Source organism: Triticum aestivum, chromosome 7D (assembly GCF_018294505.1).
Source record: "Triticum aestivum cultivar Chinese Spring chromosome 7D, IWGSC CS RefSeq v2.1, whole genome shotgun sequence".
NCBI classification, from domain to species: Eukaryota; Viridiplantae; Streptophyta; class Magnoliopsida; order Poales; family Poaceae; genus Triticum; species Triticum aestivum.
In genome coordinates this window covers 1,269,962-1,292,384 of record NC_057814.1, presented here as the reverse complement: position 1 = coordinate 1,292,384, position 22,423 = coordinate 1,269,962, and the positions used below count along the sequence as shown (strand labels likewise).

The 22,423-nt window shown below is 41.7% G+C and overlaps 1 protein-coding gene across 1 annotated transcript; it reads left to right on the top strand.

The window, feature by feature from the left end:
* Positions 1-16,569: 16,569 nt before the first annotated feature.
* On the top strand, positions 16,570-21,509 carry LOC123163867 (WD repeat-containing protein GTS1). Its single transcript, XM_044581266.1, has 9 exons — positions 16,570-16,761; positions 16,863-17,051; positions 17,301-17,508; positions 18,128-18,223; positions 19,361-19,435; positions 19,738-19,848; positions 20,050-20,141; positions 20,356-20,440; positions 20,855-21,509. The coding sequence occupies exons 2-9, from the start codon at positions 16,873-16,875 to the stop codon at positions 21,218-21,220; spliced, it is 1,212 nt and encodes a 403-aa protein (XP_044437201.1). The 5' UTR covers positions 16,570-16,761; positions 16,863-16,872; the 3' UTR covers positions 21,221-21,509.
* Positions 21,510-22,423: the final 914 nt, after the last annotated feature.

Below are 22,423 nucleotides of genomic sequence, written 5' to 3'. Positions count from 1 at the left end.
GAGGTGACGATGCGCGTCGGGAATGGTTCCAAGGTCGATGTGATCGCCGTCGGCACGCTACCTCTACATTTACCTACGGGATTAGTTTTAAACCTCAATAATTGTTATTTAGTGCCAGCTTTGAGCATGAACATTGTATCTGGATCTCGTTTAATGCGAGATGGCTACTCATTTAAATCCGAGAATAATGGTTGTTCTATTTATATGAGAGATATGTTTTATGGTCATGCCCCGCTGGTCAATGGTTTATTCTTAATGAATCTCGAACGTGATGTTACACATATTCATAGTGTGAATACCAAAAGATGTAAAGTTGATAATGATAGTCCCACATACTTGTGGCACTGCTGCCTTGGTCACATTGGTGTCAAGCGCATGAAGAAGCTCCATGCTGATGGACTTTTAGAGTCTCTCGATTATGAATCATTTGACACATGCGAACCATGCCTCATGGGCAAAATGACCAAGTCTCCGTTCTCCGGAACAATGGAGCGAGCAACCAACTTATTGGAAATCATACATACCGATGTGTGCGGTCCAATGAGCGTTGAGGCTCGCGGTGGCTATCGTTATGTTCTCACCCTCACCGATGACTTGAGTAGATATGGGTATGTCTACTTAATGAAACACAAGTCTGAGACCTTTGAAAAGTTCAAGGAATTTTAGAGTGAGGTTGAGAATCAACGTGACAGGAAAATAAAGTTCTTACGATCAGATCATGGGGGGGGGGGAATATTTAAGTCACGAATTTGGTATGCACTTAAGGAAATGTGGAATCGTTTCACAACTCACGCCGCCTGGAACACCTCAGCGAAATGGTGTGTCCGAACGTCGTAATCGCACTCTATTGGATATGGTGCGATCTATGATGTCTCTTACCGATCTACCGCTCTCATTTTGGGGCTATGCTTTAGAGACTGCCGCATTCACTTTAAATAGGGCTCCGTCGAAATCCGTTGAGACGACACCGTATGAATTATGGTTTGGGAAGAAACCTAAGCTGTTGTTTCTAAAAGTTTGGGGATGCGATGCTTATGTCAAGAAACTTCAACCTGAAAAGCTCGAACCCAAGTCGGAGAAATGCGTCTTCATAGGATACCCTAAGGAAACCATTGGGTATACCTTCTACCTTAGATCCGAAGGCAAGATCTTTGTTGCTAAGAACGGATCCTTTCTAGAGAAAGAGTTTCTCTCGAAAGAAATAAGTGGGAGGAAAGTGGAACTTGATGAAGTACTACCTCTTGAAGCGGAAAGTAGCGCAGCTCAGGAAGATGTTCCTGTGGTGCCTGCACCGACTAGAGAGGAAGTTAATGATGATGATGATCAAGGTACTTCGGATCAAGCTCCTACTGAACTTCGTAGGTCCACAAGGACACGTTCCGCGCCAGAGTGGTACGGCAACCCTGTCTTGGAAATCATGTTGTTAGACAACGGTGAACCTTCGAACTATGAAGAAGCAATGGCGGGCCCAGATTCTGACAAATGGCTAGAAGCCATGAAATCCGAGATAGGATCCATGTATGAAAACGAAGTATGGACTTTGACTGACTTGCCCGATGATGGGCGAGCCATAGAAAATAAATGGATCTTTAAGAAGAAGACAGACGCGGATGGTAATGTGACCATCTATAAGGCTCGACTTGTCGCTAAGGGTTATCGACAAGTTCAAGGGGTTGACTTCGATGAGACTTTCTCACCAGTAGCGAAGCTGAAGTCCGTCCGAATCATGTTAGCAATTGCCGCATTCTATGATTATGAGATATGGCAAATGGACGTCAAAACGGCATTCCTTAACGGCTTTCTTAAGGAAGAATTGTATATGATGCAGCCGGAAGGTTTTGTCGATCCTAAGAATGCTAACAAGGTATGCAAGCTCCAGCGGTCCATCTATGGGCTGGTGCAAGCATCTCGGAGTTGGAACATTCGATTTGATGAGATGATCAAAGCGTTTGGGTTTACACAGACTTATGGAGAAGCCTGTGTTTACAAGAAAGTGAGTGGGAGCTCTGTAGCATTTCTCTTATTATATGTGGATGACATACTATTGATGGGAAATGATATAGAATTCTTGGAAAGTATAAAGGCCTATTTGAATAAGTGTTTTTCAATGAAGGACCTTGGAGAAGCTGCTTATATATTAGGCATCAAGATCTATAGAGATAGATCAAGACGCCTCATTGGTCTTTCACAGAGTACGTACCTTGACAAGATATTGAAGAAGTTCAATATGGATCAGTCCAAGAAGGGGTTCTTGCCTGTATTGCAAGGTGTGCAATTGAGCACGGCTCAATGCCCGACCACGGCAGAAGATAGAGAAAAGATGAGTGTTGTCCCCTATGCCTCGGCCATAGGGTCTATTATGTATGCCATGCTGTGTACCAGACCTGATGTAAACCTTGCCGTAAGTTTGGTAGGAAGGTACCAAAGTGATCCCGGCATGGAACACTGGACAGCGGTCAAGAATATCCTGAAGTACCTGAAGAGTACTAAGGATATGTTTCTCGTTTATGGAGGTGACGAAGAGCTCATCGTAAAGGGTTACGTCGATGCTAGCTTCGACACAGATCTGGATGACTCTAAGTCACAAAACGGATACGTGTATATTTTGAATGGAGGGGCAGTAAGCTGGTGCAGTTGCAAGCAAAGCGTCGTGGCGGGATCTACATGTGAAGCGGAGTACATGGCGGCCTCAGAGGCAGCACAAGAAGCAATCTGGATGAAGGAGTTCATTACTGACCTAGGGGTGATTCCCAATGCGTCGGGCCCGATGACTCTCTTCTGTGACAACACTGGAGCTATTGCCCTTGCCAAGGAGCCCAGGTTTCACAGGAAGACCAGGCATATCAAGCGTCGCTTCAACTCCATTCGTGAAAGTGTTCAAAATGGAGACATAGATATTTGTAAAGTACATACAGACCTGAATGTAGCAGATCCATTGACTAAACCTCTCCCTAGAGCAAAACATGATCAACACCAGAACTCTATGGGTGTTCGATTCATCACAATGTAACTAGATTATTGACTCTAGTGCAAGTGGGAGACTGTTGGAAATATGCCCTAGAGGCAATAATAAAATGGTTATTATTATATTTCTTTGTTCATGATAATTGTCTATTGTTCATGCTATAATTGTGTTATCCGGAAATCGTAATGCATGTGTGAATACATAGACCACAACATGTCCCTAGTGAGCCTCTAGTTGACTAGCTCATTGATCAACAGATAGTCATGGTTTCCTGACTATGGACATTGGATGTCGTTGATAACGGGATCACATCATTAGGAGAATGATGTGATGGACACGACCCAATCCTAAGCATAGCACAAGATCGTGTAGTTCGTTTGCTAGAGCTTTTCCAATGTCAAGTATCATTTCCTTAGACCATGAGATCGTGTAACTCCCGGATGCCGTAGGAGTGCTTTGGGTGTACCAAACGTCACAACGTGACAGGGTGACTATAAAGGTACACTACAGGTATCTCTGAAAGTGTTTGTTGGGTTGACACTGATCGAGACTGGGATTTGTCACTCCGTATGACGGAGAGGTATCTCTGGGCCCACTCGGTAATGCATCATCATAATGAGCTCAATGTGACCAAGTGTTTGGTCACGGGATCATGCATTACAGTACGAGTAAAGTGACTTGCCGGTAACGAGATTGAACAAGGTATTGGGATACCGACGATCGAATCTCAGGCAAGTAACGTACCGATTGACAAAGGGAATTGTATACGGGATTGATTGAATCCTCGACATCGTGGTTCATCCGATGAGATCATCATGGAACATGTGGGAGCCAACATGGGTATCCAGATCCCGCTGTTGGTTATTGACCGGAGAGTCGTCTCGGTCATGTCTGCATGTCTCCCGAACCCATAGGGTCTACACACTTAAGGTTCGGTGACGCTAGGGTTGTAGAGATATTAGTATGCGGTAACCCGAAAGTTGTTCGGAGTCCCGGATGAGATCCCGGACGTCACGAGGAGTTCCGGAATGGTCCGGAGGTAAAGAATTGTATATAGGAAGTCCAGTTTCGGCCACCGGGAAAGTTTCGGGGGTCACCGGTATTGTACCGGGACCACCGGAAGGGTCTCGGGGGTCCATCGGGTGGGGCCACCTATCCCGGAGGGCCCCATGGGCTGAAGTGGGAGGGGAACCAGCCCCTGGTGGGCTGGTGCGCCCCCCTTGGGCCTCCCCCTGCGCCTAGGGTTGGAAACCCTAGGGGTGAGGGCGCCCCCCACTTGACTTGGGGGGGAAGCCACCCCTTGGCCGCCGCCCCCCAGGGGGGCCTATATATAGGAGGGGGAGGGAGGGCAGCCGCACCACAGCCCCTGGCGCCTCCCTCTCCCTCCCGTAACACATCTCCCTCCTCCCGCAGCGCTTGGCGAAGCCCTGTCGGAATCCCGCTACTTCCACCACCACGCCGTCGTGCTGCTGGATCTCCATCAACCTCTCCTTCCCCCTTGCTGGATCAAGAAGGAGGAGACGTCGCTGCTCCCTACGTGTGTTGAACGCGGAGGTGCCGTCTGTTCGGCGCTCGGTCATCGGTGATTTGGATCACGACGAGTACGACTCCATCAACCCCGTTCACTTGAACGCTTCCGCTCGTGATCTACAAGGGTATGTAGATGCACTCCTCTCTCTCGTTGCTAGATGACTCCATAGATTGATCTTGGTGATGCGTAGAATTTTTTTAATTTCTGCTACGATCCCCAACAACAACCTCAAGTCCACAGTATCAATTCTATTGGAAAAATTCCATCGATTATTTTTGGAGGTTTTGAATTTCCTCTACCTACTGTCAAGAAGAAATATGATATTCTTATTATTGGGGATGTGCATATCCCCGTTGAGGTAACATAGTGTTATTCGAAATTTCTCCGGTTCCATGTTATTCGGAATGAGTTTGTTAACAAGACTTGATCAACTTTGTTAGTGGATTCCTTTTGATGAGCATGAGATGGATGAAACTAGAAGGCACAACCTTCTGTACCCTCTTTCTACTTTTTGTTATTTAGTTGAAATAAAGTAAAAATAGTATTTTCCTGTCTGTTTTCTGAATTATCCGTGCAATATAAAAATACCCCGAAAATAAAAGTTCTCCAAATGCCCTGAAAATGGAATATGATTTTTTTCTGGAATATTTGAGAATATCTGGCACTGAGAACACAGCAGGGGGAGCAAGCACCTGGCCACGAGGGTCCAGGGCGTGCCCACCCCTACAGGGCGCCCCTGCCTCGTGGGCCCATGGTGGCTCTCCTCCACTCATTCCTGCACCCACACACTTCTTCTTCCTCCCAAAAAAATCACCATCCAGCTCAAGCACGAGTTTTAGCTCATTTTGCTGCGATTTTCGATCTCCTTGCTCAAAGCACCTCTCACAAAACTGCTTGGGGGGATTGTTCCTTGGTATGTGACTCCTCCATTGGTCCAATTAGTTTTTGTTCTAGTGCTTTATTCATTGCAAATTTGTGCTGCCTAGGTGACCATGTTCTTGAGCTTGCATGTCAAATTTATATGGTTCCAAGTAGTTCTAATGCATGATATAGTCTCTAGGCACTTGTAGGAGTAGTTGCTATGAATTTTGTTGAGCTTGGTCCACTTTTATTTGAAGTTGCTAAAAATTTCAGAAATTTTCAGAAAATAATGAAGAGATTTTTGAGGGGCTCATCGAGCCGAAGCTCGAAGGAAAAGCAAAGTGAAGAAGCACAGAGGCCCAAATATAATTTGCCTCGCACAGCGGAGGTTCGGCCGTGTGAATGGCCTTCCAATGATTTCTTGAGAGCAGCCGGGATTTATGATGATTTTTATGAATTGGCTGAGAATGCAGGCCTCACCGACTTCCTCCGCGACCAACGCAATCAGTATCTCTTACTCACCAATACTTTTGTGCAAAACTTCCACTATTATCCTAAGGAAACACCTCCTTCAGTAGAGTTTCATTTATATGATGTTGTTAAGAAGATGCCACTAGACGAATTTTGCAAGGTTTGCAAAATACCTTTTGAGGGTAGTTTAGATGAACCACATCGTGAAGATGTGGATGGGTTTATTGACACTATTACTGTAGGGGAAACTAGGAAGGTTTCCGATGCAAGAATCACTAGCATACATTTTCCTGTTTTACGCTACTTTGCCATATTTGCTAGTCGTTGCTTAATTGGTCGCGGAAACTGTGGAAACCTTAGTGTTCCTGATATTATCATTTTGTTCCATGGTTTATTCTGCGATAACACTGTTAGTATGGGCGGCATTATTGCTAAACGGTTAAGTTTGAACCGTACAAAGGGCCCCATCTTTGGAGGTATTTATGCTTCACGCCTTGCTGCACATTATAACATACCTATTAGGCACTATGAAAAAGAAGAAAAATTGCTGCCCACTGCTTATTTAGATTATAAGAGTATGGTAGCGCATGACTTTATTGTTAAGAATAGGGAAGGGGCGCTTAAATACAAATTGTTCTTTGATAAACATCACCCTGAGACTATTACCTTGCCTGCTCCTTCCTTGTTTGATTTATCTGCAGGTCTGTATCTCGTTCCGCTGTCGGCCATTCACGCCTACCGGAACCCTACTTCAGCCACAGAGCCGAACCGGAACCACAATTTGAGCCTCCACGACAATCTAATTACCAGTGGGATCCGGAGATGATTGCCAACCAGTGGCAATCAGAGTCTTCTTCATCTCAGTACGACCCCAACTACAACTTTGGATATCCGCCAGGCCATCCGTGGTAATAAACCAACTTAGGCCAAAAGCCTAAGCTTGGGGGAGTACGTATTTCCCACCGACATTACATTTATGTTCACACACTCATTGCTAGATGTCGGTGCTCATACTCTTTCACTGTAATATCCATGTTAGTTTATTTTCCTTTTTCTTGCTTTCTTCTTGTGTGTTTGTTAAATCTTAAGAAAAACCAAAAAAATTAGTTGTAGTTTTTAGTTAGTTTACTTTTCTTGCTGTAGTAGTAATAATTAAAAAGAAAACCCAAAAAGATTTCCCGTTCTTCTTTTGCTTGTTGTGAGCTTTCCCGTGTAAATAGTTTTATTTCTTTTCTTTTCTTTGGGGGTCGATAGGAGAAGACCATGATTAAATTGTTGAAGTGGCTCTTATATGCATTATTGTTGATTTAACCAAGGGCCCATATTGCCTTGTCTTCTCCTGCTTATTGAATGCTCGCAGATTCCAGCTTAGTCCAATGCACGTGCACTCTTATTATTTTCACATCGTTCGGTCGTGCAAGTGAAAGGCAATAATGACGATATATGACGGACTGATTGAGATGAGATAAGCTGGTATGAACTCGACCTCTCTTGTTTTTGTAAATATGATTAGTTCATCGTTCCTGATTCATCCTATTATGAATAAACATGTTTGCAATGACAATTAGAGATTATAGTTGCTCATGCCATGCTTGATTAGCTATGAGTTATAATGGTTTACCTTGCGTGCCAACATGCTATTAAAATGGTTGTGATGTGGTATAGTGGGGTGGTATCCTCCTTTGAATGATTTAAGTGACTCGACTTGGCACATGTTCACACATGTAGTTGAAACAAATCAACATAGCCTTCACAATATTTATGTTCGTGGTGGATTATATCCTACTCATGCTCATACTCAATGTCTATTAATTTTAATGCATGTTCATGACTGTTGTCGCTCTCTAGTTGGTCGCTTCCCAGTCTTTTGCGAGCCTTCACTTGTACTAAGCGGGAATACTGCTTGTGCATCCAATTCCTTAAACCCCAAAGTTATTCCATATGAGTCCACTATACCTTCCTATATGCGGTATCTACCTGCCGTTCCAAGTAAATTTGTATGTGCCAAACTCTAAACCTTCAAATGAAATTATGTTTTGTATGCTCGAATAGCTCATGTATCAACTAGGGCTGTCCGTATCTTCCATGCTAGGCGGGTTATTCTCAAGAGGAGTGGACTCCGCTCCTCGCTCACGAGAAAATGGCTGGTCACCGGGATGCCCAGTCCCATGCTTTATGCAAATCAAATCAAAATATTTGCAAACAAAACTCCCCCTGGGACTGTTGTTAGTTGGAGGCACTCGTTGTTTCGAGCAAGCCATGGATTGATGCTTGTTGGTGGAGGGGGAGTATAAACTTTACCGTTCTGTTTGGGAACCGCCTATAATGTGTAGCATGAAAGATATCGCCATCTCTTGGTTGTTATGTTGACAATGAAAGTATGCCGCTCAAAATATTATTTATCTCTGCTTTAAAATCGAGCTCTGGCACCTCTACAAATCCCTGCTTCCCTCTGCGAAGGGCCTATCTATTTACTTTTATGTTGAGTCATCACCCTCTTATTAAAAAGCACTAGCTGGAGAGCACAGCTGTCATTTGCATCAATTACTATTAATTTATATTGGGTATGACTATGACTGGATCTCTTTTACCATGAATTACAATGTCTAGTCAGTCCTTGATCTTTAAAGGTGCTCTGCATTTATGTTCTGCGGTCTCAGAAAGGGCTAGCGAGATACCATCCTGTTGTATCATATTATCATTGTTTTGAGAAAGTGTTGTCATCCGAGATTATTATTATGGCTCGCTAGTTGATTATGCCATTGATATGAGTAAACATGAGACCTAAGAGTTACTGTGAATGTGGTTAGTCATAATCTTTGCTGAAAACTTGAATGCTGGCTTTACATATTTACAACAACAAGAGCAAACAGAGTTTGTAAAAGTTTTTCTTTATCACTTTCAGTTTATCAACTGAATTGCTTGAGGACAAGCAAAGGTTTAAGCTTGGGGGAGTTGATACGTCTTCGTCGTATCTACTTTTCCAAACACTTTTGCCCTTGTTTTGGACTCTAACTTGCATGATTTGAATGGAACTAACCCGGACTGACGCTGTTTTCAGCAGACTTTCCATGGTGTTATTTATGTGCAGAAACAAAAGTTCTCGGAATGACCTAAAACTCCACGGAACATCTTTTTGGAAAATATTAAAAATACTGGAAGAAAAATCACGTCAGGGGGCCCACACCCTATCCACGAGGGTGGGGGCGCGCCCCCCTGCCTCGTGGGCCCCCTGACGCTCCACCGACCTCAACTCCAACTCTATATATATATATTCGTGTTCGGGGAGAAAAAAATCAGAGAGAAGGATTCATCGCGTTTTACGATACGGAGCCGCAGCCAAGCCCTAAAACCTCTCGGGAGGGCTGATCTGGAGTCCGTTCGGGGCTCCGGAGAGGGGGATTCGTCGCCGTCGTCATCATCAACCATCCTCCATCACCAAGTTCATGATGCTCACCGCCGTGCGTGAGTAATTCCATCGTAGGCTTGCTGGACGGTGATGGGTTGGATGAGATCTATCATGTAATCGAGTTAGTTTTGTTAGGGTTTGATCCCTAGTATCCACTATGTTCTGAGATTGATGTTTCTATGACTTTGCTATGCTTAATGCTTGTCACTAGGGCCCGAGTGCCATGATTTCAGATCCGAACCTATTATGTTTTCATGAATTATGTGAGTTCTTGATCCTATCTTGCAACTCTGTAGTCACCTACTATGTGTTATGATCCGGCAACCCCGAAGTGACAATAATCGGGACCACTCCCGGTGATGACCGTAGTTTGAGGAGTTCATGTATTCACTATGTGTTAATGCTTTGGTCCAGTACTCTATTACAAGGAGGCCTTAATATCCCTTAGTTTCCGTTAGGACCCCGCTTCCACGGGAGGGTAGGACAAAAGATGTCATGCAAGTTCTTTTCCATAAGCACGTCTGACTATATTCGGAATACATGCCTACATTACATTGACGAATTGGAGCTAGTTCTGTGTCACCCTATGTTATGATTGTTACATGATGAACCACATCCGGCATAATTCTCCATCACCGATCCAATGCCTACGAGCTTTACACATATTGTCCTCCACTTATTTACTTTTCCGCTGTTATTGTTACAATCACTACAAAACCCAAAAATATTACTTTTGCTACCGTTACCGTTACTTCCATATTACTTTGCTACTAAATATTTTGCTGCAGATACTAAGTTATCCAGGTGTGGTTGAATTGACAACTCAGCTGCTAATACTTGAGAATATTCTTTGGCTCCCCTTGTGTCGAATCAATAAATTTGGGTTGAATACTCTACCCTCGAAAACTGTTGCGATCCCCTATACTTGTGGGTTATCACTCACCGCCGTACGTGAGTAATTCCATCGTAGGCTTGCTGGACGGTGATGGGTTGGATGAGATTTATCATGTAATCGAGTTAAGTTTTGTTAGGGTTTGATCTCTAGTATCCACTATGTTCTGAGATTGATGTTGCTATGACTTTGCTATACTTAATGCTTATCACTAGGGCCCAAGTGCCATGATTTCAGATCTGAACCTATTATGTTTTCATGAATATATTTGTGTTCTCGATCCTATCTTGCAAGTTGTAGACACCTATTACGAGTTATGATCCGCATACCCCAAGGTGACAATAATTGGGATTCTTTCCGGTGATTACCGTAGTTTGAGGAGTTCATGTATTCATGAAGTGCTATTGCTTTGTTCCGGTTCTCTATTAAAAGGAGGCATTAATATCCCTTAGTTTCCATTAGGACCCCGCTGCCACGGGAGGGTAGGACAAAATATGTCATGCAAGTTCTTTCCCATAAGCACGTATGACTATATTCAGAATACATGCCTACATTATATTGATGAATTGGAGCTTGTTCGGTGTCACCCTAGGTTATAACTGTTGCATGATGAATGCCATCCGACATAATTATCCATCATTGATCCATTGCCTACGAGCTTTTCATATATTGATCTTTGCTACGTTACTTTGCCGTTGCCACTGTTACAATTGCTACAAAACTCCTACTATTACTTTTGCCACCGTTACCGTTACTTCCATACTACTTTGCTACTAAATACTTTGCTGCAGATGTTAAGTCTTTCAGGTGTGGTTGAATTAACAACTCAGCTGCTAATACTTGAGAATATTCTTTGGCTCCCCTTGTGTCGAATCAATAAATTTGGGTTGAATACTCTACCTTTGAAAATTGTTGCGATCCCCTATACTTGTGGGTTATCAAGACCTTTCTCTGGCGCCGTTGCCGGGGAGCATAGCTATATTCTCTGAGTCACTTGGGATTTATATCTGTTGATCACTATGAGGAATTTGAAAGATAAAAAAACCAAGATTTATCCCTCTACTATGAGGGGAGGTAAGGAACTGCCATCTAGATCTGCACTTGATTCACATTCTGTTTTGAGTAAGCTTGCGACACCTACACCTGCTATTGATTCTGATATGTCACATGTTATTAACGATGCTACTTCTACCACGAATGATGCTTATGATGTTGCTACTTTGCTTGATAAAACTGTGCCAGTGGGTGAATTACTTGATGAACACCTTGCTAGAGTTAGAACTATTGATTATGCTGAAGATGACACTTCTGAAACTGATGAAATTGTTGAAACTGAAAACTTTGAAACACCTGATAAGACTAGCTCTCCTAGATATGAACTTCCTGTTATGCCTGAGGGCTATGTTATGGATGGAGAGGTAGCTAGGGACTTTCTTGCTTGTAAGGATAGAGACGATCTTAAGAAATTATTATGCAAGTGGTAAGAAAAATCTTTGAATGCTAGAATGCAATATGATCCTAAGTTTGCTACTTCACCTATCTTTGTTACTGATAAGGATTATGAATTCTCTATCGATCCTAAGTAAATTACTTTGGTTGAATCTGATCCTGTCCATGGTTATGAATCTGAAACAAGTACTTAAGGCACATGATGATTTGCTCAATGAGTTGAATAGTAAGAACAATGATAATGTTGTTAGGGTTATGACTAGAGGTGGTAAGATGACTTGGGAACCTTTGTATCCTGAAGGCCATCCTAAGAGAATTGAGCAAGATTCTCAGAGAATTAATACTGATGCACCTAGTCCTCCTAGTAATAAAAAGAAAAAGAAAACTGATAGGACTTTGCATGCTTCTAGTGAACCTGCTATAGACACACCTGAGAATCCAAATGATATTTCTATTTCTGATGCTGAAACACAATCTGGTGATGAACATGAACCTAGTGATAATGTTAATGATGATGTTCATGTTGATGATCAACCTAGTAATTATAATGATGTGGAGATTGAACCTGCTGTTGATCTTGATAACCTGCAACCTAAGAATAAACGTTATGATAAGAGAGACTTTGTTGCTAGGAAGCACGGTAAAGAAAGAGAACCATGGGTTCACAAACCCATCCCCTTTCCTCCTAAGCCATCCAAGAAAAAAGGATGATGAGGATTTTGAGCACTTTGTTGAAATGCTTAGACCTGTGTTTTTGCGTATGCGTTTGATTGATATTCTGAAAATGTCCCCTTATGCTAAGTATATGAAAGATATTGTTACTAATAAAAGAAAGATACCAGAAGCTGAAATTTCCACCATGCTTGCTAATTACACTTTTAAGGGTGGAATATCAAAGAAACTAGGAGACCCAGGAATACCAACTATACCATGCTCCATTAAAAAAAACTATGTCAAAACTGCTTTATGTGATTTGGGAGCCTGTGTTAGTGTTATGCCTTTCTCTTTATACCGTAGACTTGAATTGAATAAGTTGACACCTACTGAAATCTCTTTGCAAATGGCTGATAAATCAACTGTTATACCCATCAGCATTTGTGAGGATGTGCCTGTTGTGGTTACAAACGTTACTATCTTAACGGACTTTGTTATTCTTGATATTCCCGAGGACGACAGTATGTCGATCATCCTTGGTAGACCCTTTTTGAATACTGCAGGGGCTGTTATTGATTGCAACAAGGGCAATGTCACTTTTCATGTTAATGGTAATGAGCATACGGTACACTTTCCGAAGAAACAACCTCAAGTTCATAGTATCAATTCAATTGGAAAAGTTTCAACTATTGCTATTGGAGGTTTTGAATTCCCTCTTCCTACTGTCAAAAAGAAATATGATATTATTATTGTTGGGGACGTGCATATCCCCGTTGAGGTAACCTGTGTTATTCGAAAATTCTCCATTTTCATGTCATTCGGAAGATGTTTGTTAATAAGACTTGATCAACCTTGTTAATGGATTCCTTTTGATGGGCATGAGATGGATGAATTTAGATATCACAACTTTCTGTACCTACTTTTTACTTTCTGTTATTTTGAATAAATAATGCAAAAATAGTATTATCCGTGCAATAAAAAATGTCCCAAAAATAAAAGTTCTCCAAATGCCCTGAAAATTTAGTATGATTTTTTATAGAATATTTGAGAATTTTTGGCACTGAGAACACACCAGGGGGCTGCACCTATGGACCACAAGGGTGGAGGGCGCGCCCTACCCCCCTGGGCGCGTCCCCCTACCTTGTGGGTCCCACGTAGGCCCCCCTCACTTATTACAGCACCCATCCACTTCGTCTTCTTCCAGAAAAAATCATCTGGTTGCTCAAACCCGTGTTCTAGCTCATCTTGCTGCCATTTTTGATCTCCTTGTGCAAAGCTCCATTTGCAAAACTGTTTCGGGGGATTATTCTTCGGTATGTGACTCCTCCAATGGTCCAATTAGTTTTTGTTCTAGTGCTTTATATGTTGCAATTTTTTGCTGCTGTGGTGACCCTGTTCTTGAGCTTCCATGTCAAATTTATATGGTCCAAAGTAGTGTTGATGCATGATATAGCCTCTGGACAATTGTAGGAGTAGTTGCTATCAATCTTGTTGAGTTTGGTTCACTTTTATTTTGAGTCACTAAAAATTTCAGAAATTTTCAGAGAAAAGAAATGATGAAGAGATGGTTGAGAGGCTCTTCAAGTCGGGGTTCAAAGGAAAATGAATATGAAGAGAAGAAGAAGCCCAAGTACAACCTTCCTCGCACAGCGGAGGTTCGGCCGTGTGAATGGCCAAGTGATGCATTCTTGAGGGCGACCGGAATTTATGAGGTTTTCTATTATTTGGCTGAGAATGCAGGCATCACCGACTTCCTCCACGATAAGTGTACCTCATTTTGCCCGAGGACATTTATGCATACTGGGAGTGGAGGCGATCCCCAGTTCCTGAGCCAGAACCATCACCTCATCCGTATGAGGAGTCTATTTATCAGTGGGAGCCACAGGAGCTCGCTAACCAGTGGAACCCTCGGGATCCTCCTCAGTACCCAGGAGAGGGCTACTTTGATGCATGGGCACAGACCAACTTAGGCCAAAAGCCTAAGCTTGGGGGAGTACATATTTCTCACCGACACTACATTCATGTTCACACACTCATTCCAGTTGTCGGTGTTCATACTTTTTCATTGTACTATCCATTGTTAGTTTATTTCTTTTTCTCGCTTTCTTCTTGTGTGTTTGAAAAACTTTGAGAAAATCCAAAAAAATTAGTTGTAGTTTCTTTTTAATTTTAAGAAAACCCAAAAAGATTTCTCGTTCTTCTTTGCTTGTTGGGAGCATTTCCGTGTAAATAGTTTTTCTCGTTCTTGTTTTACTTTCTTCAGAAAAACAAAAAACTCCAAAAATATTTCAGCGTGTTTCTTTGAAATTCTTTTTCCTTTCTTTGGGTCGAGAGGAGAAGACCACGATGTAAATGTTGAGTGGCTCTCATATACATTATTGTTGATCTAACAAAGAGCCCATATTACTTTGTCTTCTCATTTGAATGAATGTTTGCATATCCTAGCTTAATTAGTCCAATGCACGTGCACGTTTATTATTATTCACACCGTTCGGTAGTGCGAGTGAAAGGCAATAAATGACGATATATGATTAAATGATTGAGATGCGGAAAAGCTAGTATGAACTCGACCTATTTTGTTTTTTGTAAATATGATTAGTTCATCATTCTTGATTCAGCCCATTATGAATGAAACATGTTTGCAATGACAATTAGAGATTATAGTTACTCATGCCATGCTTAATTAGCTAGGAGTTTATAATGGTTTACCTTGCGTGCCAACATGCTTTTAAAACGGTTGTGATATAGTATGATAGGATGGTATCCTCCTTTGAATGATTCGAGTGGCTTGACTTGGCACATGTTCACACATGTAGTTGAAACGAAATCAACATAGCCTCCACGATATTTATGTTCATGGTGGTTTATATCCTACTCATGCTTGCACTCAATGTTGGTTAATCTCATTGCATGTTTATGACTGTTGTCGCTCTCTAGTTGGTCGCTCTTCAATCTTTTGCTAGCCTTCACTTGTACTAAGCGGGAATACTGCTTGTGCATCCACTTTCATAAACCCAAAGTTGTTCCATATGAGTCCACCATATCTACCTATATGCGGTATTTATATGCCGTTCCAAGTAAATTTGCATGTGCCAAACTCTAAACCTTCGAATAATAATCTTAGAAGACTATGTGATGTTGTCAACTAGTCATGGTTTGTATCCGTAATATGGTGTCACATTGGGGTTGGTAGTTTGAGAACTGAGATTGCTAAACCATATTGCAATTGGGAGCCAAATGCATTGCAAATTGGGTAAGCAAACTTCTTCACTGTTTTCATATTTTCGAATTGTCTTCAGATCATGTCTTCTACTCTTCTTTACTGTTTGATGTGTCTTGCAAGATGCAACTTGCAATGACATGGGGGAACGAGAATCAATCTAGGACTTGATAAAACATACAAGAAATGGGCAGTATAACGATCTCTTTCTCATTAGTTTTCTTTGTTAACTCTTATTACATGGCATATTTTTATTTTATTCTATATATACTTGCCGTACCCCTGAATGGTTATTTTTGGAAAATACGGTATCCCATGTCCCGTATGTGTATCCTCGTCTTTCGTCAATGTGTCTGTGGTTTTTAGATTAACATTAACATTGCAAACATTACAGAAATCTCGTCAGACCACAGGATCCACAATTTCCTAGCCCGAGGGACTTATGAAAGAGTGCAACATTAACATTGATACGCACTGTGCTAGTGGGCGGCAGAGTCAACTGGGAACTGACGAAGGGGAATCACACATCGCTGGTTGTTACGAGAAACCAATAAGTTGCGATGTCTCTATCATTGCGGTCTTAAAATAGTTACATCGTTACATGCTTCCCATTACTAGGAAACCGTGGGTGGTCTTAAAATAGTTACATGAGTCCCGTACATGCTTAATTACCGTTATGAGGAAACCGTAGATACTCTGTAGGGATATCGACCGGGTCCCATTTAATTCCGTTTAAACCCACTATTGATCTAATAGTCGAATTTTTTTCCTGGGGAAAATGAACTATAAAGCTAGCTAAGGAGACTTATGGACGCCACTTATTTGCCATTGATTTACATCCCTAATAGCCCACCACAACGTGAGAGACATCGCGACTTTGTTGTTTGTCACGAGGAAGGTGGCCGACTCTACCTCCTCGAGCATGCATTCGACCTCAAAGCTGGATTTAACTTGAAAACACAAAGCAAAATCCAACATCGGTTAGGAAAGAATTTTTTTGGTCAAAACATAATAGTTTTTTTGAGAAAAAAACATGGGCAACTTTTAGTTAATTAAAATTTGAAGGAAAAAGGTTAAAATTTACAAATAGAAGGAAAAAAAAAGACATAACTAAACTGGCTGGTCCAAAAACAGAGAGCCTGCGTGGCCTTGGCCGGCCGCGGGCAAGCGTCTCTTTTTCCTCCCTCCGTCTAGGGCTTCCTCGCCGAGCGCCGCCGCCGCCGCACCTGCCGCGACCTCTCCTCTCCTCTCCCGCCGCCAGCTGCCCGAGCGTCCGGCCGAGCCGCCGCCCGCTCCCAGCCAATCAAAGGTAATTTCTTTTTCTCCTCTCCGCTCCTGCGACAAGGTGCGATTTTTGGACATTGACATGTATGCTGATTGTTCTTTCTGGGTGGTGTGTGTTGATTCAAGGGCCTGCGCGATGGAGGTTGGTAACGGGGGCGATTCGGCCATGGAGGTGGAGGCAGAGGCGGGCCCGGCCTCCGGTTCCCTGACCCTGACCCCCGGCGGCGGCGCCACCTCCTCGGCCAGGCGGCTGGGCCTCAGGAACAGCATCCAGACCAACTTCGGCGACGACTACGTCTTCCAGATTGCTTCTTGGTAGGAAGCTTCCCCCCTTTCCACCGATACGGTTTGGCTGCAGATTCCCCCTTTCTACTTGGGTTCAGATAAGAACAGAGAATGGTCTAGCTTCCAGCTAGTTTTTCCTTCCCGTTGCTCATAACTGAATGAACCCGTTGATAAGAACACATGCTACAGTACTTGATATATATATATATATATATATATATATATATATATATATATATATATATTTGCATCTAATTTGGTATATCTTCTTGTGACAAGCCAGGAGATCTCAAAGCTCGCGGTTTCTCTGTCGACAAACGCACTCAAGTTCTATGCTCCAGCAACTGGGCAGTATCTGGGGGAATGCACAGGCCATACAGGGAGCATCCATGAGATTGCTTTTTCAGCTCCGTCATCGCCGCAAGTGATGTGCTCTTGCTCTGGTGATGGAACCATCAGAGCCTGGGACACAAGGAGCTTCAAGCAGGTTTTTGTTTCCCCTGCTACGTCCTGATTGTTGAAAAGTCATGCTGGCTGAATATTAATGTATTACATGACTGTGCGTGATTGCCAAATTTTGTCAGTACCAGATTCACATCTACATAGTTCCTTCTTTAGTACTATATACTATATTCCAGCTCATCAGTATGTTTCTCAGTTTCTGCATTGTAGATATTTGTATTCTCATAAAGGCGTGAGTGAGGCATTAATTGTTAATTCTTGGGATGCTTTGTTTTGATTGAGGTTGGCTCATAATTCATTAAGTTTGAATACGAGTTATTATATCAAACTTGAGTTTCTCTCTGTTCTTCTCTGTTCACACTGGACAACTATTAATTTCTTTTCCCTTAAATTGAGATGACATTATGCAAATACAAATTCCTTCCACTGACATAGAAATAACCCCAATTCTGATTGTTGTTTTGTTTTATCGTGTCCTGATGCCACTGGACATAATCTCTTCTACTTAATTCACTGGCATAGTTTTGATCTGGTATTTACATTCACTGTACTGTATAGGTAACTAGTGCTTCAGCTATTCCTAAATCAAAATATACTTGCATTTTCTGTATCCAACAATTCACTGTTTTCTAAATGTCTGCCAGATATCTTTGCTAAATGCTGGCCCCTCGCACGAAATGTTTAGCTTCTCCTTTGGTGGAACAAGTGGTAACCTACTTGCTGCTGGTTCTAGTTCCAAGGTAAAGGAGTACTGTTCTTTCATATATAGAGTCATGTCTATAACAGCTTTAGTTTATCCATATTCACTCTGCACCTGCAACGGTTGGTGTACCTGTGATGGTCAATGTATGCTTCTAATCTTTGTGATGTATGGGCGGTCATGCTTGAATGTCAAACATTGTATGAAAGGCCATACCCCTTGGTATATCATTCAGAAACAGAACCCAGATATCCACCGAATATTCGAATATGATTTAGACGCTAGCTTGAGAGTTTCCAAAAATTGACTGTATGCTATATCGGATTGTGTCTTGAAAACTATCACCCACACATTTGTTAGCTCAACATTGTATTGGCTGGCTTCACTCAACACACAGCCCAATACGTGTGATTTGGAAACTAGATGTGTGATGCTAACATAAGTCCTGCTTGCGTTAAGCGGGGCCTGCTAGTAATAGAAAAACAGTGGGACCGTTGTACCTTCTTCGTACAAACTCCAAATCAGGCAAAATATGGTTATTTCGCTTGGTTCAGCATGATGCCTGACAAAATATTTGCTACCATATAATTCGATAATCATTAGCTGTATTTCTTAGGCCAGGTGTTGATTAACATGTGAACTTTGTTAGGACAAAGTATTGAACTAGCGAGGGTGGATGGTTGAGCCTTACCTGCAAAACGTACTTCAGATTGTGCACATTTATTAGGCCAGGTTATGAACTTCGTGCCAATTCATCTCTATATGCTAGACTTTCGGGTGAAGCAAAGGACGTATGCTCAAGCGAGTTGCTACCCTCAGCTGTGGTAGAGCTGCAAGCTGCCTACGAGTTATCCTACACATCCGATTTCCTTGTAGATAATTGCCAGCGTAGTTCATGTTTTCCCATAGCAATGTCTTTTCAATCAGAATTTGTGTTTTTATTTCATAAGGTGTAATATGGAAAACACGTGTAAAAGTTACGGCCCAAAATGACGAACCAATCGGCTAACTGAAAGGGGCCCGGTTTTTGGTTACGGGGGAGTATTGTACAGGTGTATACAGCTGTAAAACGACGTTCCAAGCGGGGCCTAAATATGTACATCTGATAGAGTAAAAAAGATGAGGTTTCATGAGGTTATTCAGGTTGAGTCTTCTTACTCAAGTTGCTTGATTGTAGGTTCTGTTGTGGGACTGGAGAAGTTCAAAACAGGTAGCCTGCTTAGAGGAATCCCACATGGACGATGTAACACAGGTATGCATTGTTCTACAGAGTTTTACATGTTTTACAATAAGACAAGCCTAACTTGCATACCCCATGTATGTGGATATCCTTTTACAGCAATTATAGTGGCAATTAGTGCTGTCACATACTTTTTTTTACTTGAGTGCTGTCACGTACCTTTGTTTTGTTAACTTGTTTGGTGACATAGCTGTCTTCAGTGTTCATACTTTGCATCTACTTCATATCAGCCACATGATATTTATCCACTATAGTTTCTCGATTGGGTGTTTATCAGTCATTGTTGTGCTGATTTACCGCTCTTTGTTGGACAGGTTCGATTTGCACCAAATCAACAGAGTAAACTCATTTCTGCGGCAATTGATGGTTTAATATGCGTCTTCGACACTGATGGTGATATTAATGAGGACGATCATTTGCTATCTGTATGTGTTTTTTTTCCTATGTTGTCCTTTAAATACTTAGGGATTCATGGTACAATAGTTGAATTGCACGATATATTGTCACTTGAGTACGAGCAGTATTTATCAGGTCTGCTTACAAGATTATGACGGTTCTCCCTAAATTTATTGCGTTATATCTATCAATTTTTTGGTGATGGCCCTGAGATATTTGCTATTCAATAGGTTATGAATGCAGAGACTTCTGTTTCCAAGGTGGGTTTCTATGGAAACACATATCAGAAGCTTTGGTGTTTGACTCATATTGAAACACTAAGGTAATTTCTTTCCACTTGGAGTTAGTAAAAGATTCTGTTGAATTATTCAATTGGCAAAGAAACTCCTACCCCTTTCACCTCTGTTTTGAGAATATTTCTGACAGATTCTTCCCTGTTTTCACCCCCAATATTATGCATCCCCTACTTGTTTTACAGTTATAATTAACAAGTAGACAAGTTTAACATTACGCTGTTTGCCATTTAATTATCGCAGCACTTGGGACTGGAATGATGGGACTAGAGAATTGAATATAGAGAATGCTCGTTCCCTGGCTAGTGATAAGTGGAACCTTGACCATGTGAGTACGCAAGCCTGCTTAACCTTATCTTGTACTCCCTCTGTAAACTAATATAAGAGCATTTAGATCACTAAAATAGTGATCTAAACACTCTTATATTAGTTTACGGAGGGAGTACATTCTATTTCCATCTTTTTATTGATTCAGTATATGCTGATCATGGTTTGGTATTGTTTAATTAATAGGGATTTTTGTTTCAGTATTACAATCAATCTTGATATCTCTGTGGGTGTGGCTTTGCTCTTGGTTTTTTCTTTATCATCAAAAGGCGTGGTCGCAAGTACCATTTTGCCTCTACATCCTGACGAGTTGCCTTTTCGACTGTTTTTCCATGGGTGCATTGTTGTTGAAATGAGATTATAAGAAGTGAAGATCATTCTTCCTTTCAAATTCTTACATTTGTTCTGTTGACAGTTGGATTACTTTGTCGATTGCCACTACTCTCTGCCTGATGACCGGTTATGGGCGATCGGCGGCACAAGTGAGGGGACGCTAGGTTACTTCCCTGTGAAAAACGATCCTGCAGGAATGATCGGTTTGGCGGAGGCTGTCCTGGAAGGAGGCCACACAGGAGTTATCAGGACCATATGCCCAGGTGGAAGCAGTCTTGAGAGCCTTGGCCAAAACAAGGGCATCTTTGGGTGGACAGGAGGCGAGGATGGCCGTCTATGTTGCTGGCGCTCGGACGATGTCGCAGAGACGACGAAGAAGTCCTGGATCTCCAGTACGCTCGTGTCACGCATCGACAAGAAAACGAAAATCCGACATCAGCCCTACTGACATTCCAAGATTGATGTCTGGTCTCTCAGTTAACGCATCCATATGAGATTTAGTTTTTGTTTGTCCAAGGCGATAACGGCGGGTCCCTTATTTTCTTGCCTACGATCCTGTTATTGCTGTTTCCTGGCTGTACTAATTTTTGCTGTTGGTAAATGAAGCAAGGAGTGCGTTTGTCGTGATTCCTCCTCCCTACAATTTTCTCCTTTATATTTTGGTCTTAACTTTTTATATTTCTCTCTTATGTATTGGATATCATTCCTTTTTTCTGTATTAATCTTCCACTTGTATAGTTGCATTATAACCGAACCTTATGACTTGCCTAGATTATTTTGTTATTTTCAGTTTTTTTTTGAGATATCTGACATTAGAACTTGCAAACATACTAAAACTGTGTCTTATGATGAACGAATACTTTTTAGGCTAAAGGCGTAGGTATGCAATTCTTCCCCGTATCATGATATTTATAGCTGTATAAAAGAAAATATGCCAATGGTACGCAATTATTCACCTTAATTACAGTTATGTCTTCATGTCTAGTATTATGCTTTCATATAAAAGCTAGTACTACCTGCCAAGATCAATGTGCGGTCTCTAGGTTTACAATTGTTATGAGGTTGTTTTTTCTTGTATCAAGAAATTAACTCAAATCGATGTGGCTCACTGTTTTTTATAATGAGTTAATTGCTGAGAAATGAGAATTAAGAATTTAAACCCCAAGACTCGTAGGGCTGTAGATCGAGACCGCCTTTTCGCAAACTACCCATATATTTTTTGACATAAAAAGCGATGAGTACAAGCTAATAAAATAATACTCTCTCCAATCCATATTACTACTTGTTGTAGCTTTATGGAGCGTAGGGAGTAATTTTATTTGGTCTGTCTATTGGTACTCGCGTCCTCTGTCTATCATCATGCCCGAGAAAGCCAAAACCAACACTCACCTACCTAATAGCCAACCTGGTGAGAGAAGCGTGCTAATGTTCAGAGGTTGATTTTGAAATTAGGATGTAAAAAGAATGCATAATTTTTTTAAAAAATTATCCAAATACACAACCATATTGGTGTGTGGATTTCAAAATCAAATTTAAAGGGAGGAAACAACAGCAATCCATTTAATACTAGATGCCATGAAATGAAACACGTGAAATCTCTAAAATTCTTGTTGAACCTCTTAAAATCTGTGGGAAGCCAAAAAAAAAATGA

Coding starts and splice junctions, on each gene's coding strand:
- LOC123163867 (XM_044581266.1), top strand. CDS start 16,873: ATGGAGGTTGGTAACGGGGGCGATTCGGCCATGGAGGTGGAGGCAGAG. Junction 17,509..18,127: donor ACACAAGGAGCTTCAAGCAG/GTTTTTGTTTCC, acceptor AATGTCTGCCAG/ATATCTTTGCTAAATGCTGG. Junction 19,849..20,049: donor AGGACGATCATTTGCTATCT/GTATGTGTTTTT, acceptor GCTATTCAATAG/GTTATGAATGCAGAGACTTC.